Source organism: Helianthus annuus, chromosome 3 (genome assembly GCF_002127325.2).
Source record: "Helianthus annuus cultivar XRQ/B chromosome 3, HanXRQr2.0-SUNRISE, whole genome shotgun sequence".
NCBI lineage: Eukaryota > Viridiplantae > Streptophyta > Magnoliopsida > Asterales > Asteraceae > Helianthus > Helianthus annuus.
In genome coordinates, this window is record NC_035435.2 from 169083827 (window position 1) to 169110490 (window position 26664).

General features: G+C 37.2%; 3 protein-coding genes and 1 long non-coding RNA gene across 10 annotated transcripts; all 4 read right to left on the bottom strand.

Moving 5' to 3' along the window:
* LOC110928318 lies at positions 1 to 825 on the bottom strand. The gene is made up of 2 exons (XM_022171382.2): positions 356 to 825; positions 1 to 184 (listed from the first exon to the last, which is right to left on the bottom strand). The coding sequence occupies exons 1-2, from the start codon at positions 678 to 680 to the stop codon at positions 171 to 173; spliced, it is 339 nt and encodes a 112-aa protein (XP_022027074.1). The 5' UTR covers positions 681 to 825; the 3' UTR covers positions 1 to 170.
* Positions 826 to 7718: 6893 nt separating this feature from the next.
* On the bottom strand, positions 7719 to 10383 carry LOC110930742. The gene is made up of 4 exons (XR_002588065.2): positions 9973 to 10383; positions 8943 to 9431; positions 8754 to 8865; positions 7719 to 8483 (listed from the first exon to the last, which is right to left on the bottom strand). It is a non-coding gene; the product is annotated as an uncharacterized LOC110930742 (long non-coding RNA).
* Positions 10384 to 10859: 476 nt separating this feature from the next.
* On the bottom strand, positions 10860 to 16556 carry LOC110930741 (serine/threonine-protein kinase SAPK3). Its single transcript, XM_022174109.2, has 9 exons — positions 16197 to 16556; positions 14587 to 14661; positions 13124 to 13225; positions 12993 to 13046; positions 12716 to 12808; positions 12529 to 12621; positions 12036 to 12140; positions 11805 to 11903; positions 10860 to 11290 (listed from the first exon to the last, which is right to left on the bottom strand). Exons 1-9 carry the CDS (start codon positions 16317 to 16319, stop codon positions 11015 to 11017), a joined length of 1020 nt encoding a protein of 339 aa, XP_022029801.1. The 5' UTR covers positions 16320 to 16556; the 3' UTR covers positions 10860 to 11014.
* Positions 16557 to 18673: 2117 nt separating this feature from the next.
* On the bottom strand, positions 18674 to 23655 carry LOC110930740 (probable LRR receptor-like serine/threonine-protein kinase RFK1). 7 transcript variants are annotated; one of them, XR_002588062.2, is made up of 10 exons: positions 23411 to 23639; positions 23173 to 23319; positions 21067 to 22409; positions 20560 to 20955; positions 19896 to 20484; positions 19415 to 19486; positions 19259 to 19330; positions 19088 to 19159; positions 18941 to 19009; positions 18674 to 18839 (listed from the first exon to the last, which is right to left on the bottom strand). XR_002588062.2 is itself a non-coding variant. In XM_022174108.2 (9 exons), exons 4-9 carry the CDS (start codon positions 19961 to 19963, stop codon positions 18725 to 18727), a joined length of 465 nt encoding a protein of 154 aa, XP_022029800.1. In that variant the 5' UTR covers positions 19964 to 20484; positions 20560 to 22409; positions 23173 to 23319; positions 23411 to 23648; the 3' UTR covers positions 18674 to 18724. The 7 variants fall into 7 exon arrangements, 4 of the variants coding, with proteins under 4 accessions (XP_022029800.1, XP_035843642.1, XP_022029798.1 ...); XR_004888936.1 differs by having other exon boundaries at positions 20560 to 23045; positions 23411 to 23655; XR_002588064.2 differs by having other exon boundaries at positions 19986 to 20484; positions 20560 to 22409; positions 23411 to 23646.
* Between the last annotated feature and the right edge of the window lie 3009 nt (positions 23656 to 26664).

Sequence of the window (26664 nt, forward strand, 5' to 3'; positions counted from 1 at the left end):
AAAATAAAAATACTATGTTCATTTTAATAGAAGCTTAGGTGCAAACTCAAGTACATAATTAATAATTGTTACATATATTTTCTTTTTGACCAACTTAACGTAATTTGACTCCATTATTTTCAGCTGCACCATTATAGCCAATCAAGTACATACATTCCACGATCAAATTTTCATGTAGTGATACCTGCAATAATTGAAACACAAACAAAGACAGCATTAGTACAAATCAAAATGGATAAAAAAAATTTTGAACGGCAACCTGGGTCACAAGAAACACCAAGTCTTTCCTCAACCACTCCACCACTACCTCATTGGCTCAAAATGGATAAAATACAATTACTTTTTTAATACTTACTTCCACACTTGAAATGATGAGGAACTCTTCTACCACATCTTTCGACTAGCCTAATGGCTCGATTGATGTCCCCAATGATCGCAACCACCTCAGGCGTCACATCAGGACATATACACTCCGCGTGGCTAACCCTCACACGTTGGCAACATTGTGGGCTCGGGACCCCCACATGCAACACCGACTTGCAAGCATTTACTGCTAGTCGTCTCTCTTCATGGCACTCGGCGGCACTTAGCCCTGCTCTTGTCGGGACCAACCATGATGATACGGCTAGTACCACCGCCACTACCACCATTATGTTAGTAACACCACCACCACCACCCATCTCTTTACTCTTTAGTATTTGTTAATGTTTTGGTGACTTTTGTGCTTTTTATAAAGGGGTCATGGATATAGGGGGTTGCTAGCAATAGAAGATGACCACACATTTTTTTTTCGTAACAATTAACAAAGAACCCTTTTGATAAGGTAATACCCAAAATAAGCAAGTCTATACTATAATTTTGAGTCGAGTCGTTGTCATTCGGGTCGGGCAGTAAAGTTTGAAAATTGTCTCGTTGACCCACATAGACTTCTTTTTCAGCATGCGACAAATTTATAGTGACTATTCATAAATAAGTTATATGAATTAGTGGGATTCTCCAGCTTCGTGGTGAGAGTTTGGTCGGTAGCAATTCAGTTCATTATGATACAAACATTTGCTATAATCAATATGTAACAAAGATATTGACACGTGTTTTATGTGACAATGTTATGTTTGGAACAAAAATAAAAAAGAAAAGCTACCCTGTTGTGAATACAATTCCGTTTTGGATAAAGTTTATACTAGAAACTTATACTTGTACCACTACCGGAGTTGTACGAACGATATATATTTGTTTTGATACGGTATATAACAAAAAAAAATTATCATCGGGCTGGATCTCGGACGATTTGATACACTCGGTATAACAAACGTAAGTGAAAACCCAAAAAATGTATAAAAAAACGTAAAAAAATCAAGCACTTAGTAATTATATAACTTGAAGAAAATATGTTGTTTAACTAAAAAAAAAAGTTAAAAGAAAGAAATAAACAAAAATAAGAAAAAAGAAAACAAAAAGAACCATTGCTTAGATAAATAAGATAGTGATTATTTGTTTAATTGTTCAAATATGGGTCAAAGTGGGAAAGTTTTAAAACTTTAAAAGCATAGTGGTCAAATCAAGAAACCAAAAACAATACTATTTCTAAAGGATGTTATGGATTTAATAATAGGGTTAAGTTATTATATAAATAGTCCTAGTTGTAAGAATTGTAAGAAGAATTTATAGAGTGACAAATGTTTAATAACCAAAAACCTAAACGCACTATACTACCATCCAAAATCTAAACACTCACCACCACCATCCAAAAACCTAACCCCACCCCTCTTGACAGTTTTTTTTTTTTTTTTGGTGGGTGATGGCCGATGGGTGGGGGTGGGGGCTTTAGGTTTTTGGTGGTGTTGGGTGTTTAGGTTTTTTTTGTGTAGTGAGTTTTCAAGTTCACAATTCACCGATATTATAGAGTTAATGTTTCATACAACTTGTGTAAAAGTAAAAATAATGGAGTAACATATTATCATGCTCTTATTTCGAATGGCATAAACATAAATAACATATAAATATCTATGACGCTGAGTAAAATCCCCTTTGAGCATCATCATCATTACGGTATTGTAAGACCTACAAAAGCCAAAAACAAACGTTAAACATCACTATAGATAAAAGATTCAAAATTTTTTAACTATATATATGTGTGTGCACGCGTGCAAGAACACTATAGATAGATAAAAGAGATTTACTTCCACATTTGAAGTGATGAGGGACTCTACGTCCACAACCTTCAATAAGCTTAATAAAGCGATTAACATCAATAAGAGCGGCCAACTTAGGGGTAATGACGGAACATATACACTTAATATGGCTAACCCGAATTCGTTGACAACAAGATGGTGATGGAAGCCGACCATACAACACACTTTTACATGCGTTTATGGCAAGCCTTCTCTCTTTCTTGCACTGGGCCGCACTTGGTGCCGAACTAGCAATAGCCAAAAACATCATAAAAGTTACAACTATAACCATTCTCCAACAATATTTCATTCCAATAAGTTTTAAGTATTATAGATTTTTTCTACTTTCTTTGGTTTGGATTTATTCTAGTTGAAAGTAATTTATATTTATAGAGGAGTTGGGTGATATTATTGCGTTGACTTTTGAGTAGGTGGTACGACTTTGAAAAATCGATCCTATTACTATTTCCATTCACACTTCCACAATCTTTTTTAAAACAAACGATGCATTAACTAAATTGGTTTGAATTAGTTGAGTTCCTTTTCCAGTTCGTTGGTTTATTACAAATTTTGGACTAACCTACAAACTATGTTTCGGGAAACAAAAAATCAAACGGGACGGTTTAGTGGGTGGGTAAGCGATTAGCCACACGATTGAACAACTTGTTTGACTCTTTTCTTATTAACTCGAAAATAACTACCAGCAACACCGGAAAAGCTCATAAAAACAAAATAAATAAAAAGAAAAAAATAATACCGAACGAAAATCATACGTAAAATCGTTGAACCACGCATGCCCGTTGTTGCATGTTAATGCGAAGAAATTAGATTAAATGTAAAAATAGAAAAGAATAACTAAGTCGATCTGAGACCAAGCGTGTTGCGACGAACCTGTCAAACAGGGAAAAATATACGCGTTGTGACGGTCCTGTCAAACAGGAGGAAATAGTCGACAAAACGTTGAAACTCACACGTACATTATGGTGTGTTCACTCGCAAAATTACAACGAAACGTAAAACGAAAAATTTGTAAAAGTTGAAAATATAAATGTGTTTGGGTTAAATTGTAAAAGATGAAAAGTTTTGGGTTAAAAGTAAAAAAACAAAGAGATTAAAATACAAAAAATGAAAACATTTGAGTTAGATGCTTGGAGTACATTTCATTAAGCACAAACATGTTACTATTTTTTTTTTTTTTTTTTTTTTTTTGAAACTTCCCTATGTTTAAAGTACATTCCATGAAGCAGAAACATGTTACAAATTTATAATTGGTAATATGCTTGTGGTTTTCGTAATAGTAAAAAAGTCAATATCTGGTCCTAAAGTTAACTGTGGCTCATAACTGAACAATAATTATAGTTTTGTGGTCAACTTTCGATGACTTTAAATCCTATAATTCAAGTATTCAACTTTGTCTTAGACTACCGACATCACAGTCAGTGGCGGATCTTGCCCGTTGAACCTGCCAGGGCCGAAAGACACGGACACTAAAATTAGCACTACGGCCGAAAAACTTGCTAGGGCCGAACATAGTATATATACAAAATTTCGATCGAAATGCGGAAAATAAGCACTACGGCCGAAAAACTTGCCAGGGCCGTGGCCCTGCCACAGCTCCACTAAGATCCGCCCATGATCACAGTCGCCCTTGGAGAATCAACTAAGGATGGTGGGTATGGTTGCCCGTGAAACCCATTCAACCATCCTCCACATTATCTCTAACTCATCTAATGGCGGACTTAGGAAATATTTTTAAGAGGTACGCGTGAGATTTTGCCCTATAAAATACACTATTTTTTTTTTCAAAGGGTGCGCCTGCTCACCCACCCCCTTACTAGATCCGCCCTGAAATCACCTTAATCCCCTTCATCCCCTTCCACAAATCAAGAGAGAAACGAGAGGGAGATAGACATGTGTGCAGTTGGGGAGATAGGGGAGAAGTCCCCAAAGTCACCGAAACCGAATGGAGGGGGGCGGTGTTCGGTGTTCCCCTTGGGCGCCGACATCAACTCGGCTATCCCCGACCCTTGCCGTCTCCCACACCCCATGGCCTATGGAGAGGGGAAAGAAGAAAAGAGAGATGGAGGAAAAAAGGATATACGCCCTTTGAGTTTTAGGAGAGGACATAGAGAGAAAAAGATTGTGTGTCCGTGAGACCGTGAAACGAGAAGAGAGGGCGTCGATTGATTGATAGATTGGCTGGTCACCATAGGCATGGGATGGGATGAATACCCTTCCACCCCCACTTATGTTGATGGTCTTACTATATATGTCTGATATTCAACATCCCATGGATATCTAAAATAAATTTGGCTATCAGTAATGAGACATGAGATGACGCCCCTTGCCCACCTAAGCCTCTTTGGGCGTGAAATTCTGCCTCGGTGCCGATGTGCGGCATAACCTAGGCATGAATGGGGTTTTTATTTCAAATACACGATAATTAACAATGTTTCAAATTATAATCATAGTATGATTTAACTACTTTTGGTTGCTATATCATTTCTCATTTCCATGGGAGGCCACCAAGGCAAAGCACAACCCACTTTCCGGGAGCCCAAATTTTAAAGTTCTTTTATATGACCAAATATGATTTATAAACCCATTAACCTATTTAGTTTTGGCCCATTTAAACCCATTTTTTATTTAACCCGACTAAATCTGTGTAACTCAATTATTAAAAACTTAAAATTTTACACCCACTTAAATAACAAAATCCTTCTTGGGCCGTCCGTCCGAAGGTAAAAGGCCAAAGGCCGAAGAATGATTGTTGATTGTATTATCGAGCACACATTTTAGGGGCTTATTTTTTTAGTCACACAGGACACCCAAAGCCTCATGGACGGCCATGCCGGTTCAATTGAGAATTGAGAAAAAAAAAATATACAGATAGAACTTGATTCGCACATACTTACAAATGACAAATGTTATTATCTTTGGCTTCATGGTGGAGATGGAACATATTGATCGCCCTCTTTGCTTTAGGCCCAAAAATCTCTTGATTCACAAATTACACGTTGAAGATGTAAAATAGGTGCTATTTTTTTTAGCGGCAAATTTGGATCTATGACGGACCACATCGTGTCACCAACGGAACCACCCGATCATATCCATCTCCACTAGGCATAATGCCTATACGCCAATTCAGGAGGAAACTCAATAAATATGGAAAAAAACCCTCATATGGGAATCGAACCCAGAACCTATTGGTCTCAAAGCCTTATCCTATCACTAAGGGGCTGTTTGGCAACATCTGTGGTTAAGTGCTGAACCAGTAAGAGGTCTGAACCATTAAGTGCTGAACCAGTAAGAGGTCTGGACCATTAAGGGGTTGTTTGGTAGTCTCTTAATGACCATTCAGATGCTACCTCTTAATGGTTTAAAACATCTGAATGAATAAGAGGTAACCTCAAGTCTGAATGGTTAAGAGGTAACATCTGAATGGTAAATCATCACATGTCACATTCTTCTACCTTCTCATTGGTAAAATTCTTAATGATCATTCAGAGGCTACCAAACAACCCCTAAGTGCCTGTATAATGCTTAACCGTTCAGAGACAAATGTCTGACCAATTCAGATTAGAAGTCTTAACCATTCAGACTCTGTATAAATCTTAATCATTTAGAGGCAAATGTCTAAAGCATTCAGACATTTGTTCGTGAAACAAACAATCTGAACCACTACGGGGCTGTTTGTTTACCTCTTAATGGTTCACACTGTTTGTTTCACGAGCAGATGTCTGAATGGTTCAGACATTTGCCTCTGAATGGTTAAGATTTTTATACATAGTTTGAATGGTTAAGACCTCTAATCTGAATTGGTAAGAAATTTGCCTCTGAACGGTTAAGCATTATACAGGTTTAGACCTCTTACTGGTTCAGCACTTAACCATTCAGATGTTGTCAAACAGCTCCTAAGTGTTGAACCAGCAAGAGGTCTGAACCATTAAGTGCCTAATTAAGAGGTAAACAAACAACCTCTTAAATGCATTAGACTATAAAGTAATGGGCCAAAAAAAAGTTTTTATAAATGTGAGGGCCTATATAGCAGTCGCCACCTGATGCCTAATGGTGCATACTGATCATGAATGAATGCCAAATACATATTTTAAACAAACTAGTTAAATTTCCGTCCGCGCGTTGCGGCGGGGACCCAATGACTGCAAAACGTGTGTCGTGAAAAGGATAGTCAATCCGTCCTAAAAAAGCGATTTTAAATAACCTAATATATAATAATAGGACCCACACGTCCTACACATTGGAAATTCGGTTGTTTTCAGTTCAGTTGTTACGGTGCTAACACGTTAAAATATGGATGAGCTCGGGACCTGTAACGGCGACGAAAGTACCGATCCGGAAAATCATCGAAATTAGGTAACGACACCGAAAATGCTCGGTACAATACGGTATGGTATTTGAAGGTAAAAATCAATAAATATAGGTATGGTGCTAGACCAGTGTCGAACCGAAAGTAACGATTCTGAAAACACCAAAAGGTGGGTACCAAATTGGTACCGAAAATGATTTGGTATAGTAAATTTGGTACCGATACGATACCGGTTTGATTATAGGATTTGATACGATTTTCTCATCAATAATCTAAATATCCAACTTAATTTTACATGCTACAGTTCATTCATTACGTAAAAAGACAAAAAATAAAGCAAAATAAGTTGTTGTGTATATAAAACCTCATTCAAACGAAATACAGTTTACTTACTGTGTGTATGAAAAGTAATCTAAACTGTGCAATTACATGCATTGCTACATTGCTACAGGATTTGATGAGCTCGGTTCCAACCGGTACCGAAAATACCGTTATCGAAATCCCCAAAAATGAGTACCGGTACCGAATATACCTGGTACAGTACGGCTTTATACGGTCGGTACTGGTATGGCACCGGTATTTAAGGGTAAAACCCGATGAATACCGGTGCCGAACGAATACCGAAAATACACTCAGTTTAGTAAATTTGATACCGGTACCCAATACTATTCATTCATTTCTATTTTTATTACTTTTCATTAATGACTCTTTTTAATATTTATTTATTGTTACTGTTCAATCCCTTCTGTTTTTAATATATAGGTCAATTCGATACCGACTTTTGGTGTTTTCTGTACCAGGCTGGTGTCGATTTTTATCTTTATGAACCGATAACCGTACTGGTATTTTCGATACCAGTACCGGTTGACAAAAGCTTATCTAACTTAAAAAGTAAAGAAGATAATAAAACTATTAAGACCGTGGGGTATGGTGGGGTGGGGGTTTGGGGCATGGGTTGACACGTGGCTTGGGTGGGCTTCGCTGGGCTGACCCACATTGAAGACGGTATGGTGGGGCGGGGGTTTGAGGCGTGGCTATTTTAAAAGTTAAACATGGCCCGCTATGCCCTAGCCAACAAGCCACATAGGATCGCTAGCAAGCCCCACGCCCGGCCTTAAACTCCTGCCCAAGGGGCCACGCCCAAACCCAAGCCCACCCGGGGTGGTGACTTGGGCGTTTCTCTCTAACCCACGCCCCGACCTCCGCCCTATACCCCATAGTATAAAAAAACCATATATATATTATTTTAACTTTTTCTAGTTTTGTACTGTTCATTTGGTACTGTTCAAAACATTCGATTTTTATTTTTAACTAGTGGTTTCATGGCCGGCGCGTTTCGCGGCAAATTCCTCGGGCGATGCATTTTGGTTATTGACCCACCCCACTGCTCAGCCTTCAACATTTCTTTCACTTTGTGAGTGTTTCTCTTCTCGGTTTCGGCTTTTTTTGCCTCACAATCAGCTCCTTTTCTCTCGTTTACATAAAGCTCTTTGAGCCGCCCAATTTCTATTTCCAAATTCTGATGCTCGGATTTCTGCGTTATTCTTTTTCTCGGACTTAAGAACTTCAACTTCCGCCTGTTTAGTTTTTAAAGTTTTCGACATTTCATCAGCTCGTTTTTTCTCCGATTCCGCTCTAGCTCTCTCTTTTTGAAGATCCTGCGTTAGCTTTTTCTTTTCGGTTTGTACGTTAAGCAACTGAGTTTTAAGATTACTTAATTCGTGCTCGATCTTGCTTTTCTCCGCATTGGCTCGTTTCTTTTCTTCTTGTAGGCAGTTTATCTCCTTTTCCTTGTCAAAAACACGTCCTTTAAGAAGTACGGGTTCTTGACTCGTACTTTTTGATACTGAACCTCCTTTTTTGCTCAATGATGAAATCTCAGCCTTTAGGGTAGATATCTCGTTCTCTGTTGAAACTCGAATAGCTGATTCTTTTTTCTTTTTCTTTCCTTTCATGGTCAGTCTGCAGCTTCTCTTCTTCGTAAGCTGCAATCCATAAAATGTCCAAAATAATACTATTACTCACTTTTATGTAGTAATCTGAAGAAAACCTCGATAAACGAATACCCTTAACCAGAAAAAAAAATCCACTTAGCAAGGTTATTCATTTATCGATAATACTTTAGCCCCTTTGACAGTATCAAGGCAATAATGTATACTTGTATAGTTGTCTTTAAAAGTAAGTTATGAACAAAATTCAGTCATCTAATGAGTAATTAAACCATTTCTTTCTTAGAAACTGAAATGAGATCATACAATAGCGGGTAGCTCAGTCCATAAATATTGATATTGCTATCAACCTCAGTTATCGGTTTTAGAACAAATATGTCTTTTTACATCCCGGAAGCTCTATTCGCCACATACAATCCTAAATCCAAATTTCAAATGCAATTCAATCAGTTTCCATCAGTTTGTAGATTAAAAGAAGAATTGAGACAAATATACCTGTGCTGGTATGAGAATCGGCTCTAAGAATGGCGCCGATGAGCTGAAAGTAATACTAAATCAAACCCTCGAAATTGATGATAGATGACCTGTTTTGCGAGACATCATAGTCTCATAGATCTGGCCTTTGATGGCCATAAGAAGAGGCCTTTGAGGATCATTGCCGCTGTAAGCATTCAAGTCCTCCTCGGAAATCTGGCCGAGCTGAACCTGTGGCGGTAAGTGAACCCCTGCTCGAAACCGTAGCCACTGTTGCACCTCTCCTTCTCAGCGGACCTGAAGCACCCCGAAACGACCACCGCCTTCATGCTTCACCAGACCTGAAGCACACTGAAATGACCACTGCCATCTTGCCTCTTTCTCACCTTTACTATGTGTGTAGTATTTTGGAAATGAAGATGAGAGAGAAGTGTCACTGTTTCTTTTTTCTTCTCTCTTTTATGAATGTCTCAAGAAGTAGAAGAGAAACCAACAAATTTAATATGCACCCTACACAAAGCAACAAACACAACATTCAATCATTAACAAAGGGAACAGTAAGACAACACAAAAAAATCCAAATAACAGTTTTCATAGTAATCGCTTGTGTCGTTTATGCATTGACACACCTACACGAAACACAAACACACTACTGACTACGCCATGCTGATAGAAATCACTAATAGCAAATCAAACATCCTTTGTAATCAATATAAGTAAGAATCCATACATACAGAGTTGACAACTGTGTCTATGGCAACATGACATTTTCTGCATAGTAAAGCCCTGTATTCAAGACAAAAGAAGTACCCAGCGGCTTCCATCAAAATTAGACAATGTCATGCATTTGACAACTAATATTAACAGATGACACTTGAAGCAACCAACACTATGCAAACTTCACAGGTACAACAATGATTCATATTAAAATTGTGTTAGTAACAGTAGTGTAAAAGAAAGACGTGTCTTGTACTGAAAAAAGAAAACCGGAGGCAAAAAACCCTAGGATTAAAGCGAAGAGGCAAAACAGAATCGAAGGATTAAATCTTACCAAACATATCGCCTTCCTAATCGTCGGTACTTTCAAAACCCTAAACCATAGGTGACCAGAACGTGTTCCCTGTTTTGACCGTCGACGCTGACCGTGCATTTGTTTAGAACGACCATTGTTTGACACCATTGATCGCCTGAAACTTAATCTACATCGTCTCCGTCATCACCTTCAGGTCACGAACCCTAGCCGCCGACTGTCTGAGGTCTCAATTGCACCACCACCGCCTTGTAATCAGATAAACGATCGTCGCCATGAGCTTCACGGTTGACGCGCCAACACAGTCGGCGGAACTTCCCCGGAGTTCCCTTTTCTGTGGTCGGGGCCCTCTTTCTATACCTAGGGCGGCGACATGTGTGGGCGCGGGTAACCACCTCACGTCATCTCTCCTTCAACGGTGGCTGAGGGTTTTATATGGTGGGATTGTATAATTTACAAAAATAACCCTTGTACTGTTCATTTGGAGTACTGTTCATTTCATACGTTTATTAGAGCATTCTCATCCAATCCATCAAATTATACATACATTCCACTAAAAAACAACTCCTATATCAATATATTTCCACTAAAAACAAATACTTTTTCTCTCTCCTTTTCAATTAAATAATATTATCATCACATTTTTCTCTTTCCTTTACTCACAACCACTTTTAATATATATTAAAAAAATTATACTGGGTGAACAGTGTCCCCTAAATATACAGATGAACAGTAACATTTTCTCTCTCCTCCACTCACAACCACTTTTTATACCCTTTACAATATAAAAACTCGCCCTCACAAGTTTTAATGGATTGGATGAGAATGCTCTTAATATGTAGGAGAATTTTAATATATATATATATAGGACAATAATATCTGTTTTATCACAAATTTCAAACTTGAAATTACGCGTCAAAAAGATCTTAAACTAAAATTCACTCCATACAAACTAGGTAAATTATGTGAAAAAAACATTTAAACCATTAATACAACAAGAAACATAACATTAGCAAACCCCATAACACAACTAAAATAACACAAATCATAACATACTAAACCATCAAACTTGGCCTGCATAATCTCCACTAAATTCATCCTTATCCTCCAAATCATTCTCTCGATCTAATGACCCGTCGCCGATGACAGTTTCTCCATTCGCGGTGGACCCTTCTCCTCGCGTTTTAGCCTCTTGAATAATCCTATTGATCTCACCAACACTTTGAAGCGATTGATCGCGGCTTGTATTCTCGTAATTTGTTTTCTCGCCTTCCACAAGCTCCTTTGGCATGCTTTTTCTAAACCATGGGTGTTTCTTGATTTCTGCTATGGGAATCCTCTTCACAAATAATTACAACAATAACTTTAGTTTCATGTTTTTCTCTTCATATAAAAGTTAGTTCAATTTTCTGTTTATTTTAAAACAAAGGGAACATTTTAGTGCTATATAAGGCCATGTGTTGTCCATTAACGCCCCCATGCCAGATCAGCATGGAGGGCGTTAAACACCATGCCGTCCCGCCGTTGAGGGGAGCCAACGAAGCCCTCGCCACCCCATTAACGGGTGTTAAAGAAATTGTTGTGGGGTCCATTAACTCATAAACTAATCAGATTATTTTTTCTTTTTTAATTTTTCTTCAATTTAAGTTTTATTTATTCCACAACACCCAGTTATTGGATGGTTTGGTTATTGCCCTTCTACCTACGTGGCGTTGGGTTGGCAACACTTTTCGCTAGTTATTGAGTGAGATTTTTATTCTACAATGCATAGTCAAAGATGTAAATTGTTGATGAAGGTGGTGGGACCCGCTCAATTCAGGGTCCCACCACCTTTATTTAGAAAGAAATGGTACCTTAGACGGGTTAGCAACAAAGATATGAGAAAGGAGGTGTCTACAATCTTTGGAAATGCGTACGTAATCAGGTATCGAGTACTGAGCGCTCATGATTCTCTGCATATAACAAAACAACCGATTGTCATATCCGGTCCAAACACTCTTATAAGGTCAACAAACCAATTTCCAACTTCAATCTTAAAGAAATTCTTCTAGTTTGAGTGAAATAGTTTCTTTGACATATCTTACCCCAATAGTGTTACGAAAATTTCGAGGGTCTCGGGAATCCTCAAAAGGGTAAGCTCCGACAAGCATGACATAAAGAGTCACCCCACAAGACCAAACATCTGCGATCTAACACACAACAGATAATCAGACAAAACTATCGTATTTTGTAGACACGGTGATTTCGACCCATTTACTTATAAATTGGTCATTTTAGGCATGTCTATTTTTTAATCATGGTCAAAAAGGAAAATTTGATTAAAGGGATATTATTAAACGGTTGAAAGTTGCCCAAACTGTATTATAACGTATAAAACATCCAAAATCATATTTTTAAATAATTATATTAACATCGGGACCACAAAATTAAATGTCATCATATTTGACACACTAACGATTTCTCGAAAGTTCAATAAATTTGATTATAAGTGTTTCATGTCAACCAAACGCGTCCCATAACACTACCAACCCGTCTGACCCACCCATATTGCAACCGCAAAAGATGAAAAAAAAGTACCTTGCCGTCATATTCTTTACAAGATAGAACCTCAGGGGCAATGTATGCCGGTGTTCCCACTGTCGATTTTGGTTGAGAGTGCAATAAACCAGACTAAAAATATGACAAAAAAAGTACATTGTCAAGAAGTAATAACTTTGCATAAAAAGGTTAAATTTATTCTAACTAAACAAAAATAATTTTAAACCTTTGAATAACCAAAATCACAAATCTTGACACGCGGGGTTCGGCTTCCATCTAAGAGAGTGTTCTCAAGCTTCAGATCTCTGTGACAAATTTCCTAAAGTACAAACGAAACAATGTTTATGAAGCGAAAACATCACAAATTGCTAAAAAGCATCATTTTTTATAAATCTTTACCATTGAATGAATCATAAAATGCTAAAAAGCATCATTTTTTATAAATCTTTACCATTGAATGAATCATAAAATGCTAAAAAGCTTCATTTTTTATAGATCTTTACCATTGAATGACAGTAGCTGACCCCCGATATAAGTTGTTGGAAGAAAAACCGAGCCTGTTGTCACAAAGATCATATGTAAGTACTACTTTTTAATGGTGGTACAAAGGGATATAGCGATGAAGCGTATGAACCTCGTCTTCGCTAAATCTGCCAGCACTGCATATCTTTAAAAAGAGTTCACCACCAGCTGCATATTCCATCACTATAGCTAGATGTGTTGGAGTTAATAAAACCTGCACATGATTTGTTTTCTGAAACAAGGGTCGCGTAAACCATGAACTAATACTTTGTTGTCAAAGACGCAAAGCGCAGGCGAGGCGCATCGGCCTCGCCTGGAGCCTAGGCGTAAGGCGCAAAAAAAGCGTGGGCTTTTTTAAGAAAAGCGCACATAAAGAAAAAAAAATATAAAAAATATGTTGTGCTTTGAAAATAAATAAGATTCCACATATAAAATTAAAAAAAAAAAAAAAGCTCTTATATATGCCATTTAAGATCATGGAGCTGGAATTTGGTTGAACTCATGCGTGCCCGCACCTGCAGACACGAATGCAGCTCCGAAAAACCTGGGCGTCAGACCTTTTTTGCGCCTAGGCGCGCGCTTTTGACAACATAGAACTAATATAAAAGAAAAAATTGCGTTTGCGGGTTGTCTCTTAAAAAACAAAAACGCGGAAACTTTTTGCACATTATACAAGCAAAATTTTTGTTTGCGGGTTGTCACTTAAAAACAAGAGTAAAGTACACGGATGGTCCCTATGGTTTACCGAAATTTTGGATTTGGCTCCTAGCTTTTCAAAAGTACACGGATGGTCCCTGTGGTTTGCACTTTGTGACGCAGTTAGTCCCCAACGGCCAACCAACAAATCTAAAGGTTTCAGTAGGTCCAAGTTAGAGGCTAAATGCGTTACGAAATGCAAACCATAGGGACCATCCATGTACTTTTGGCAAAGTTGGGGACTAACTGCGTTACAAAGTGCAACCACAGGAACTATCCGTGTACTTTTGGAAAACTAGGGACTGGATCCAAAATTTTGGTAAGCCACAAGGACCATCCGTGTACTTTACTCTAAAAACAAAAAGGCGGAAACTTTTTGCACGTTAAACTGTTGCTAACGCATAGTTTTGTATACAGATTTATTGTTCATCTTTGGATTATTTTTGTGCCAATTGCTCACTGATATCATATTCTTCTGTCATAAAAATGAGTGGAAATTTTGTTGCAGTGTTGTCTCTTAAAAAAAGTAATGATGGAAATTTATTACACATGAAACCTTTGCTAAGGAGTAGTTTTCTTTGTTAAGATTAAATTTAATTTAAAAACAAATGATTATATTATACAACAAATCATTTTTTATACTAATTTTAATATAAAATATTGGCCGAGTTACATCAATATCGCAGGTAAGCAAGCAACAAGCTGCGCCGCTACCCTTTCTGAATAGCAAACCCTAGCCTATTAAAGACAAACCCCTGCCCCCCTGTTGATGAGCAACTGCTGTGGACAACCTTTTGGACCCTAGTCAAACTGACTGCCAATATCGATGTTGAGTCATTCGAAATGAGTGAAAATAAATGTGTAGAAGCTCAAACTAACCTCCTTGAATCTAATGATGTTTGGATGCCTAAGTAGTCTGTGATTGATGATTTCCCTTTGAACATTTTCATCAATCTGAAACAAGAACATGAAGTTATCATCTGAATTATTTACTCACACAATGTCAAAGATATCATTCAACTATACATGGGTCAAGTATATGTAACTTAGTGGATGTAATAGCCGATAAGTAATGATTTCTCATTGTTAAACTAAGATATGTGTTTTTGATCATCATAATTAAAGAACCAAATATGAAAGATCACCAAAATAAACATGTTAACGGAAAAATTACCAAAATAAACATGAAATTTTAGCCTTTGCAATAATAGACTTATCAAAAAAAAAAAAGGAAAAATTACAAGTTTTGTCCTTTATCTTTATACCACTTTTCAGGCGGTGTCATTTTTAACGAATGTTGACAGGCGGTGTCCTTTACTAGGTATTTTGTTGCAAGTTTAGTCCTTTACACCCAATCCAGTTAAAAAAAACCCAGTTAATTGTTGGGTGTAAAGGACTAAACTTGCAACAAAATACCTATGTAAAGGACTAAACTTGCAACAAAATACCCAGTAAAGGACACCGCCTGTCAACAATTAACAGGGTTTTTTAACTGGGTTGGGTGTAAAGGACGACTAAACTTGCAACAAAATGCCTAGTAAAGGACACCTCAACATTCGTTAAAAATGACACCGCCTGAAAAGTGGTATAAAGATAAAGGACAAAACTTATAATTTTTCCAAAAAAAAAAAAAAAAAACTAGGAGAGGACAAATAAGCACCGTCGGCTAATACGGTAAAGCGCGGGCTAAATTTTAGCCTGCACAAAAGACCTTGAAAAGTACAACAGAGTTCACGAAAAATTAATTAAAATAATACACGTGTAACAAATAGGCTAAATTAAGCCGGTGGCTAATTAGCCTACCCTTTTTAGCCGCCATCTAAAGAAAACGAAGACTAAATTTTAGTCGACGGATAAAAGCGCATGCTAAATTTCAGTCTTGGCTGAGTTTTTCTCAAAAAAAAGGACCACATGTAAAGCGTGCACAGAATTTTAGCCGTCTTAGCCGGCGCTTTTGTTTGTTTTAGTAAGAATCAAAGTCATTTTGTGGTGTTCTTGATCATTGTTAATTTGTTATCCGTAGAGCGCCTATCTAAACCAAAAGTTGATTGATAATTGTTAATTACTGTTTTGTCAAAAATCACTATTTCAGTCCATTAGTTAAAAAAATTGCGATTTCAGTCCCTGTGGTTTCACTTTCGTAACCATTTCAGTCCACCTCGTAACCATTTTAGTCCCTGTACTAACAGAATAAATGGATTAAAATGGTTACGAAAGTGAAACCACAAGGACTGAAATAATTACGAAAATGAAACCACAGGGACTGAAATCGCAAATTTTAAACTAATGGACTGAAAAGTGATTTTTGACAAACCACAGGGACGAAAACAGTAATTAACTCGATAATAAAAAAATATGCTCAAAGCACTGCATAGTGTATCCATTCATATACTAAAAGAATTCATCAAATCGACTCAATAAATCGAATTTTTGTAAAAAAAATATAAAATAAAATAAAATAAAATAAAAAAATAAATCAAACAATATACCTTTGATCCTCTTTCAATGTATTTGACTGCAAGCAACTCCTTAGTCTTCTTATCTCTAACCAGTCTCGCCACTCCAAAGTTCCCCGAACCAAGCTCTTTCAATGGCTCATATTTCTCCTCCATTTTAATGCACAATCAATCTTCTTGCTCTAAAGTCTAAACCCACAAAAAACAAGCAAACCCCAGTTCAAAAAACACCGAATTTTACATGTACTATTGTCAAGATTAAAGAAAAATGGTCAGTGTTTATTGGGTTTTTGAAAAAGATGAAGAAAGGTTAAGACTTTGAGTTCAACTTAAAGGATGTATAACTTGTAAAGGGTCTTGTTTTCCACATGCAACTTGACAAAAGTTTTGTTTTTATTAAAGATTTGATAATCTTTGAGTAAAATGTACGGATAGTCCCTGTGGTTTGGTGAAATTTCACCTTTAGTCCTCAACTTTTCAAAATTAAACTTTTAGTCCCTATGGTTTGACAAATTGTTACTCGGATAGTTCCAAAAGCGGATGGAGGTTAGTTTTTCTGGTTAAGTGAGTGTGAAATAACAAGGACTATCTGAGTAACAGCTTGTCAAACCACAGGGACTATCCAAGTAACCTTCATCCGCTTTAGGGACTATACAAGTAACAACTTGTCAAACCATAGGGACTAAGAGTGTAATTCTGAAAAGTTAGGGACTAAAGATGAAATTTCACCAAACCACAGGGACTATTTGTGCATTTTACTCTAATCTTTAAGTTGCTGAATTGTAGAAGAGACATGTATGAATAAATGAATATGAACAAGAAGGGTAGGGTAGGGTAGTCATGCATTCAAAGAGAGAAGTGCCCTCAAGGCTCTGGCAACTGAAGATTGATTCTGCATGACTGCATATTTGTAAGTAGGTGTAATTTCAAATATGGCCAATTGTGTTTTGAATGTATTGGAGTGTAGAGTGGGTCATGTATGGACCATTGTAAAGTTTTGTATATTTATTTACGGAAAATTACAAAAATAGTCGTTGGCCACCATGACTTATGAAAAAGGCCACGTCATACGTCTTTGGAGTGATTTTTCAAGCACCTGAAGCGTCCATATACAGACCTCTCAAGCACCCAACAAAAAATGGCAACGTGGCGTTTCAAATGTTGCAGGTGGGCCCAGATGCGTCCCATGCACTTCCAGACACATCTCATGCCCTTCCAGACGCATAAATGAAGGGATTTCTAAAGATGCATCACGTGCACTTCTAAACGTATCCCGTGTATGATGTGTCGCTCCAAGGACGCATGAGGTGGCCAAATCTGAAAGTGATTTTGATCAATGGTTATTTTTGTAATTTTTCCTTTATTTATTTATTGAATTAATGGAGTATATAGATTGTGTTACTTTATATAAGTTTAAACTTCATAGATTATTATTATGTTATAATGATGCAGGTATTTGGGTGTTCAACCGTTATTTCGGCTTTAGCTAAGTGGTAGAGGCTTTTGTCTTTTAGAAATATATTTTCGGGTTCAATTCATGGTATAGAGTAACATTAGCCATTCAAATAAAAAAGTTTTTAGGTGTTTAATTCTTGAATCATGTTCAGAATACTCAAGTTTAACATGTACAAACTCAAATCCAGATTGGTTAGAGATAGCCGGATTGGTTAGAGAGTTTTGTATTTAGATTTTGGATTTTGTGTCAAGTTACAAATTTGTCAATATCATACCAGAATGGTTAGAGATAGTATCATATTTAAATTTTGGATTTTGAGTCAAGTTACATATTTGTCAACTTTATGCCAGATTGGTTAGAGAGTTTCGTATTTTGTGTCAAGTTACAAATTTGTCAATTTCATACCAGAATGGTTAGAGATAGTTTCTTATTTAGATTTTAGATTTTGAGTTAGGTTACAAATCTGTCAATTTCATACCCGACTGAAAAATGAGTTTGAATTAGATATTTCTTTTTAATTTTATTCTTATGCATACAAATTTTCAAAATTTATTAATATTCGAATTACATTTTATTTGGGTTTCTACTTTCTAGGTTATAGGCTTTGGGCCAAGTATTCAAGTGGACTAGGCTTCTTCACTTTGAAATGAGAAGTGACCACTTATGATTTAATGTTCACATCAACTCCTTGAAACCTAAATAGTCCCCCCTCACAACTTGTTTGTGTTGTTCGTCTCTTTTCGACTCAAGTCTCATACAATTATTGCAGCGCTGCTCGGGCCCTCGCTGTTGCAACTAGGGGCCAGTGTAATATTTCCGATTTTTTGTCTGAAAATTTTAAAATTATATAGGTTTGCACCCGCCAATTAGCCAATTATTTGGCCTAAAAATCCCTGCTCCTACCAAGTTTATTGTCAAAAATACTTATACATATTTTCGTATTGAGTTAAAAAAATGTGAAGAACGGGTTATTAGTAAGTTTTATAGTTGTTTACTAGTTTAAGAACCCGCGAACTTCGCGGGTTGTTAAAAGAAAATATCTTCATTATCAGCATTGACGTAAATATTATGATTTTATACACGTTAAAACACAAACGAATATATATTAGATTACAACGACAATTTGAAATACAAAACCTTCTACATACAGTGTTAGTAAACCAACAGCATTATCTAACGGAAGGAATCTCTGAGTTGGTCCACTTAGTTCACAAATTCTCCTACATAGTAATAGTAATTTCCCATTACACGAAATAGAAAAAAAAGATAAAAAAGAGAGAATGAAAAAGGTTCGTATGAAGTTAACGTTATCTACACTCACACGTCAGTTAAGTTCAGAAAGGAAATGGATGAAGGAATCGGTCCCGAAAGCCCCGTCCCAATTAGTTCTCTTCAAAATGACAATACAAAAAAGTGAACGGAAATAAATATACAGCACAAGTGCATATGATTTACAAACTGAACTTACAGTTTATTGAGTTGTCTCCAATTTTCTATGAAATTAGGTATGGACCCACTAAGATTGTTGTCAATTATCCTGCTGTAAAATAAAAAAAAAAAAAAAACAGTTAACTTACACCTCAAACATCAATGAAACAAAAAAATCATTAACTTTCAATAGCAATGTAAAAATGTTTACAAATCTTTTAAATTGCTCAATTCAGCAAGGGATGCTGGCAACGTTCCCGTCAACCGGTTTGAGGACAAAATCCTAGAGTAAAGTATCAAAGAACAGAATAAGTTAAAATATGTGAGTAATCGAAGAACAAACAAACCGAGAGCCAAACAGCCTTACAATGTGTGTAAATTTATTAATCTCCCCAAATCAGATGGAACAGTTCCCGAAAAGTTATTTGCTTCAAGGTTCCTATGTAAAATGTATAGTTAGTTACATCACCATAAATAACAATATTAAACATACGTTTTCCTAAAATTAATAGTAAAGTACATGGACGGTCCCTATCGTTTACCAAAACTTTGGATTTGGTCTCTAGCTTTCTAAAAGTACACAGATGGTCCCTGTGGTGTGGTTTGCACTTTGTAACGCATTTAGTCCCTAGCCAACAAATCTAAAGTTTTTAGCATGTTCAAGTTAGGGACTAAATGCATAAAAGTGCAAATCACAAAGACCATCCATGTACTTTTAGAAAAAGGTGGGGACTAAATGTGTTACAAAGTGCAAACCACAGGGACCATCCGTGTACTTTTGGAAAGCACACCACCTAGACTATAATATTTATGTACGCCGCATTGACAAAAATACAAATCAAACATACCTAAACATCAGACTATTCTTAAACGTTGAAGATCTGACCAGATCAAAGATATGTAGATGTCGATTCATTTCAGGAGCTCAGAACCGTTACCTCCGCTGGTGACCTCTTCAAGTATTGTTGCTGCAAACTTGAATGGGACCGCCTGTGTAACTACAGTAGATGCAGCCTGTGTATTTGCCTAAGACCCGTTGGTGTTTAATGTAGCTGATGGAGAACTGAATCTAAATATGCTACCACCATTGCTCGATGCGGTGGATGATGTGCTGGAAAAAAAGTAAGGTCTGTGCTACTGAGGCTGTAGTAGATGATGCAGTTGCAAACCTAAAATTAAAATGCGTACACAACACCAGATGTAGAAAAAGCACCGCTGGCAGCTGAAGTGATAGAAGAGAGAACAGTGGAAGAGCTACTACTGAAAATCTTGTTTGTGTTGGTTCCAGAAGATTAAAAAGAAGATGAGGAAGCAAAATTGATGGACCCGAAGAAGTCCCATTAATAATACCATAATTATTTGTTGAGCCACCAAATGAAAATACACCACTTGCTGATGCAGTTGTCAAGTTAGCAGAGGTTGATGATCCGAATCAAGCTGCATAGCATGAGAAAAAAACATGCGTAAGATTCAAGAAATAAATAACTGCATTTACAACGAATACCTTATTACCTGGTTGGGCCAACTGCGTTTGTAGCACTAACATTTGCTTTATCTGTTTCAAAAGTTGGGAACATTGTAGGTTTATTTTGAAGGGTAACTGTATCAACTACGGAAGTTGGTTAAGAAAGCACAGATGACTGAGTACCGCTACTCAACGAAGTTGAGGCAAAGAAGTTAAAACCTATTTTTTGGTTAATAACAACATAACTACCAGGAGAAATGGCACCTTTTTTTTTGGACCCAGGTAATCTTGGAACTACGTCAACTTTAGGTAGTGTAGAATTAGTAGAAACGTCATCATTTGCTAAAACAGATGCCCCCAACTTCTTATTTTCACCCACTTAGATAGATGCATGCCCAAAGCAATTTTCATCCTCGAAGACAAACAGGCCTGAGACTATATGCCTGCCACCGAAGCACCAAGACAGATTTACCCACTATACCCCGCCCCATAGTTATTACAGAAACTGTAGAAAAAATATATACGCATCCTACTAAGAACAAAAACTCACATACCCATTGAACCCGTTGGTGATACCCGGACGTTTCTTAAAACTTTTCACCAGCGATATTAAACAGATTTGGAGCGTTTTTGTTTAAGATACCGTCTTCCATCGCTTCGGAATACAATTCCATTCCAATCTCGTGAAGATCTAAATAAAGATTCGTATCTAAACCCACATGGTTCTTAAATAGCCTTGTGAATTGAACGATCCATTCTTCGACTCCCTCCGGTTTTTCCGAACTAACATTCTCGGACACGCTAGATTGTACGGGTTCGGAGTTAGGAAGTCGTTGACCAGTCAACATCAACCCTTCGTATAATGGTTCTTTATATGGACTAACTTGTGTTAAACAAAGCCTAAAAGAGCCTTGAGGATCACTTGACTTTTCGGCTAATCTTAACTCATCGGCAGTTAAAACTGTGATCAAATCGCCTTATGGATCTTTATACTTTATAAGAACATCGTTTAGGCCCGGAAACCGGTCCTGAATTATCTCCCGAACCAAACCGATGCTACAATTAACCGGAAGCTCGGCCCACCTTATATCGTCTCCGAGAACCATCTTCACGGTTTTCGTCACCAGTTTTTCGTCTTTTATGCTTGTTTTATCTACGTGAACCACCTTCTCATCGTCGTTCTCCTTTTTCACTTCCGCTTTTGATATTTTCTCTTTTTCATCGATGTACTCAACTATGCGAATATCTTTACCTTTGGACTCATTCACCTCACTCACCTTCTCATCGTCTTTCTTCTTTTTCGCTTTCTTTTTCGATGCTATCGCTTTATCTTCGACATTTTCAACAACACCAACATCTTTGTTCAACTCGTCCCCACCCATTGCCTTCTTAACCGAACTCTCTATCTCCAATGCAGCCACATTGTTCGGCTCCATGTTCAACACGGTCGTAACATCACTCAAAGTCGAATTAAACTTATTTTGCACGGAATAACACTTCGCTCGTTTAACCAACGTCGGACTGTATTTCAGAGCAACTTCAAGAGCTTTATTACACTTCTCAATAGCTCTAGGGTACTCCTTAAGTCCCAATTGCATATAACAAACCGCCATTTTGCTACGTAAATACGTAACGTCTATGTGATTTTTTGGTAACAGATTCACTCCTTTTTCATACTTTAGCATTATACCTTCACTGTCATGCTTTTGAAATATTTTAATACCTTCTTCCTATAGTTCTTGAGCCATTTGAATGAGCACAACAGTATCTTCATCAATAAGCTTTAAAGCTCTCTCAGATGATGTTTTTTTGTTCTGTTTGGTTGCTTTTTCAACTCCAGTTTGTAACTTCTTCTTTCCAGTTGGTTTCTCCATTCGTGGTCCAAAACACATAACCCCTTTAACCAAAATAATAATAATAATAATAAAACACATATATGATTAACCCCTAACCTTAATTAACTCAACTCAATTCAATCCAAACAATTTTCAAAACCATTTCTGTTCCAAAACACATAAACCCTTTACCTAAAAAAATAACACATAAACACTAACCTTAATTAACTTAACTTAACTCAACTCAATTAAATTCAATTTAATCCAAATAGTTAACAATATATTAAACAGAAATATTTTTTTTCCAGTAAATTTTCTCATTTCTGTTCCAAAACACATAAACCCTTGAACCTAAAATAATAATAATAATAATAATAATAATAATAATAATAATAATAATAATAATAAACCCAACATAAACCCATAACCTTACTTAATTCAATTCAGTTCTATTCAATCCAAACACTATTAAAAACTATTCACATAAACCCTAACCTTAATTAACTCAACTTAATTCAATTCAATACAATCCAAACAATTTTCAAGACCATTTCTGTTACAAAACATATAACCATTTGTTTAACACCAGATTTAAGATTTGGGATTTTCTGATAATCACATTGATCAAAAAGGATTGAAATCCCATGGCTTTGACTATCTAACATCCTCATCAACAAAACCTCTTCACAATAAAAACCCTATAAAAATTGAATCAGTAGATTTAGGGTATACCAGTGAACGAAATCCTTGCCAAGCATGTTAGGGTTCGTTCAAAAAAGAAACATTCGATTGAAATTCAGATGAATCAAAACACCTACAACTTACCATTTGATGACTGATGGAAAGAAGATAAAACATGGATGGATGGCTCCAACCACCACTTGTTTCCATTCTCTCTCTCTCTCTCTCTCTCTCTCTCTCTCTCTCAAGCTTCAAACTTTTCTGAAGATTTTAAGGTTTCTCAATGGACGGCTGAAAGGAAGGAGAGTAACCAACATCACAAGTTTCATAGGATTGTAAGATTAAAAGCTTGAATAATTGATGTAAAAAACAATAAACATACCTGGATTCAATTCCACTGGTTACAATTTAGGGTTTCCAATAATCACTTTGATGAGAATCGCCCTGCTACAGATTAAGTGTTTCGAATAAAATCGCAGATGTATGAAATCGCCAGAGAATCACTACCTATATGATAATTAGGGTTTTTGAATGATACGATGAAAAGAGTGTCTAAGAAGCCGCGTGAAAGGAAAATAGAGTAAAAGAGTTTGGCGCCCATGAGGAATTCTCTGGCCTAAGAGGGTGTCCAAATCAACAAAATGATTGGCTAAGAATATGCCATGTGGCTAAGATGTATTCTTTTAGTATAATAGATAGATAAACTTTATGTAAATTTACTTTATATATAAATCAAAGTTGAGAGTTCTTTTTCATCTTAAACGTACTTACCATTTATCTTAAAGATCGTTGGGCTGAATTGTAATTCTTTGTCAAGGTACTTAACATTTATCTTATAAATATTTGGTCTTTATTTTTGTTAAACAATATTTAGCGTTTTTTTATGTGTATATAGTTTTATTTGGAGTTATTATTGTTTTTACCCGACCTGAATCGAATATCTGACCCGTACATATAATCCGAAACATAGCGATAAGAAAAAAAATTGGTCCCATGACTCCCCCCCCCCCCGCGCGCGGAACTTTTGGTCAAGCTCCGTCACTGCAAGCACAACTGGTTTTTCCCGAAACTGATGGCTCGGGTATGCATCCAACTCTGACCGTTATGAAGAAGGGGATGCATTCAATTGCATTCATTCAATTGAATGCATACTAAGATGCTTATCCGGTAATTTAGTTGTTCGTTAAAAAAAAATCTTTTTAACTTTCATAACATCTAGACTATTTAAAGTAATTTGGACAGAACAAACATGATTGCTAAGAAAAGAATACAAGACTTTGAGAAAGAATAATACCAATAACATTATTGCTACGTGTTCACATGCTCAAGTTTCAATATTCAAAATGAGGCTTCCTTGGGTCATATTTCGAGGGATGAAAAAGGATATTAGATTTAAATAATTTTAAGGTTGATGGTAGTTTCAACTTCTGATTTATACCATATCATTTTTAACTTTCAACTTATTAGGTGATAGCACTTTCAAACTAATCCAATACTAACTCAATTTGCTGACATCAACTAATATGTCACTAAACTAATGTTATATCAGCTGACTCAGCTGCCACGTCAGCTGTAACATCATCAAAAAGCCAAGCTAGCTGCTACCTCAGTTGTCACATCATCAAAAAAAATCACGTCAGATGCCACGTCAACACACAAGTGTCACATCAGCAAAAAACTAACTAGGTTAGGGTTCAGTTAGTTTGAAAGTGCTATCAGCCAATAAGTTGAAAGTTGAGAATTATGTGATACAAATCAAAAGTTATGAATGTTATCGGCCAATTTGTGAAAATTAAGTTTATTCGAATCTAATTATAAATTCTGACAAATCATGTCTTGGGTCAGCTAAAGCGGTGATCTAATGTATTAGCTTCATAAACTATCAAATCCGTAAAATTTGTAAAGATATGTTTTAACACTATATTTTGTGGTGGATATTTTGGATCAAATGGGGTTCTCGAGTAGGTGGTGCAAGTGGATTAGAGGCATTATCTCCTCGGCTAGAGCTTCGGTTTTGGTTAATGGTGCACCCACCTTTGAGTTTAAATGTTGCAAAGGGATGAGACAAGGGGACCCTATATCCCCCTTTCTCTTCGTGATCGTGATGGAAGCATTATCGTTTTTGATATCTAGGGCTTGTGGCTCGGGGGTTCTAAAGGGAGTGGTTCTTCCTAACGGTGGTCCAATGTTATCTCATTTGTTTTTTGCGGACGATGCTATCATGATTGGGGAGTGGGACAAGGATAATATTCTGAATGTGGTGAGAATATTGAGGTGTTTTCATGCGTGTTCAGGGCTGCAAATCAATTATGGGAAATCGAGTATCTATGGGCTTGGTGTGAATGACGACACTATAGAAGAGATGGCTCGCTTGATTGGCTGTAGGGCCGATAAATTCCCTTTTAAATATTTGGGTTTATCGGTCGGGGCAAATATGAACAGGATCAACAATTGGAGACCTCTGTATGATATCTTCGAGAAGCGTCTGTCTCTGTGGAAAGCTTCTTTGCTCTCGATAGGGGGCAGAGTTACGTTAATTCGGTCTGTCCTCGAAAGTTTACCGTGTTATTTTTTGTCTCTTTATAAGGCTCCCGTCAAAGTCTTGGAGGATTTGGAAGGAATTATCAGAAAATTCTTGTGGGGGGGATCGAATGGTATGAAGAAACTCTATTGGGTTGCTTGGGATAGAGTCGCATCGCCTAAGAAAATGGGAGGGCTTGGCCTGCATAAGCTCAAGGAGGTTAATTTGGCTCTTTTAGCTAAGTGGGGATGGAGGTTCAAAACGGAAAAAGACAACCTGTGGGTTAAAGTGGTCGGAGCTATCCATTCGGGTGGTTCGGCTTGGGACTTCCTTCCTAGGAGGAATTCTCTAGGGGGAGGGGTGTGGGGTAAAATCGTTTCGTTGCTGAATAAACCGTTAGTGGAGAACGTTCCTTTTCGTAATTTCTTGCGGGGTATTGTGGGTTCGGGCGAGAGTATTCTTTTTTGGTTGGATCCGTGGTTGTTTGACATCCCGCTCAAAGATAAATTTCCTGACTTGTTCCGGCTGGAAATAGTGAAGAACTGTAGTGTTAGCGACAGAATAAGCGGGAATGGGTTATGGTTGTGGAAGCATGATGTGGATACGGATTCTGAGAAAAAAGAATGGGCTGAGTTATCAACAGCTTTGGGGTCGGTCTCGTGTTCGTCCAGGCCGGATAGGTGGGCTTGGTTGGGTTCTGGCTCGGAGACTTTTTCGGTTGCCGCTGTTAAAAAGCTCATTGACGGATCGAAAGATGTCAGCAGCCGCTATGTGATGGAGTGGTGTCCGTGGGTTCCGATAAAGTGCAATATATTTATGTGGCGGGCGGAATTAGATCGCATCCCGACGGTGGAAGCTCTTTCTAGGAGGGGGGTGTTGGTGGAGAACCATGGCTGCAGCTTTTGTGAGGATGGGTCGGATTCGGTTTCCCACTTGTTCACGTCTTGCCCTTTTGCCATGCAGCTCTGGGAGAAAATCTCTCTTTGGTGCCGGCTCAATAGATTTATCGTTTTTTCGTTCAGAGATCTAATGGAAGTTCACAACGTTGGGCCGAGATCGGAGTCGGAGAAGAAGGCCATTCAGGGGGTTATTTTCACTGCTTGTTGGTTATTGTG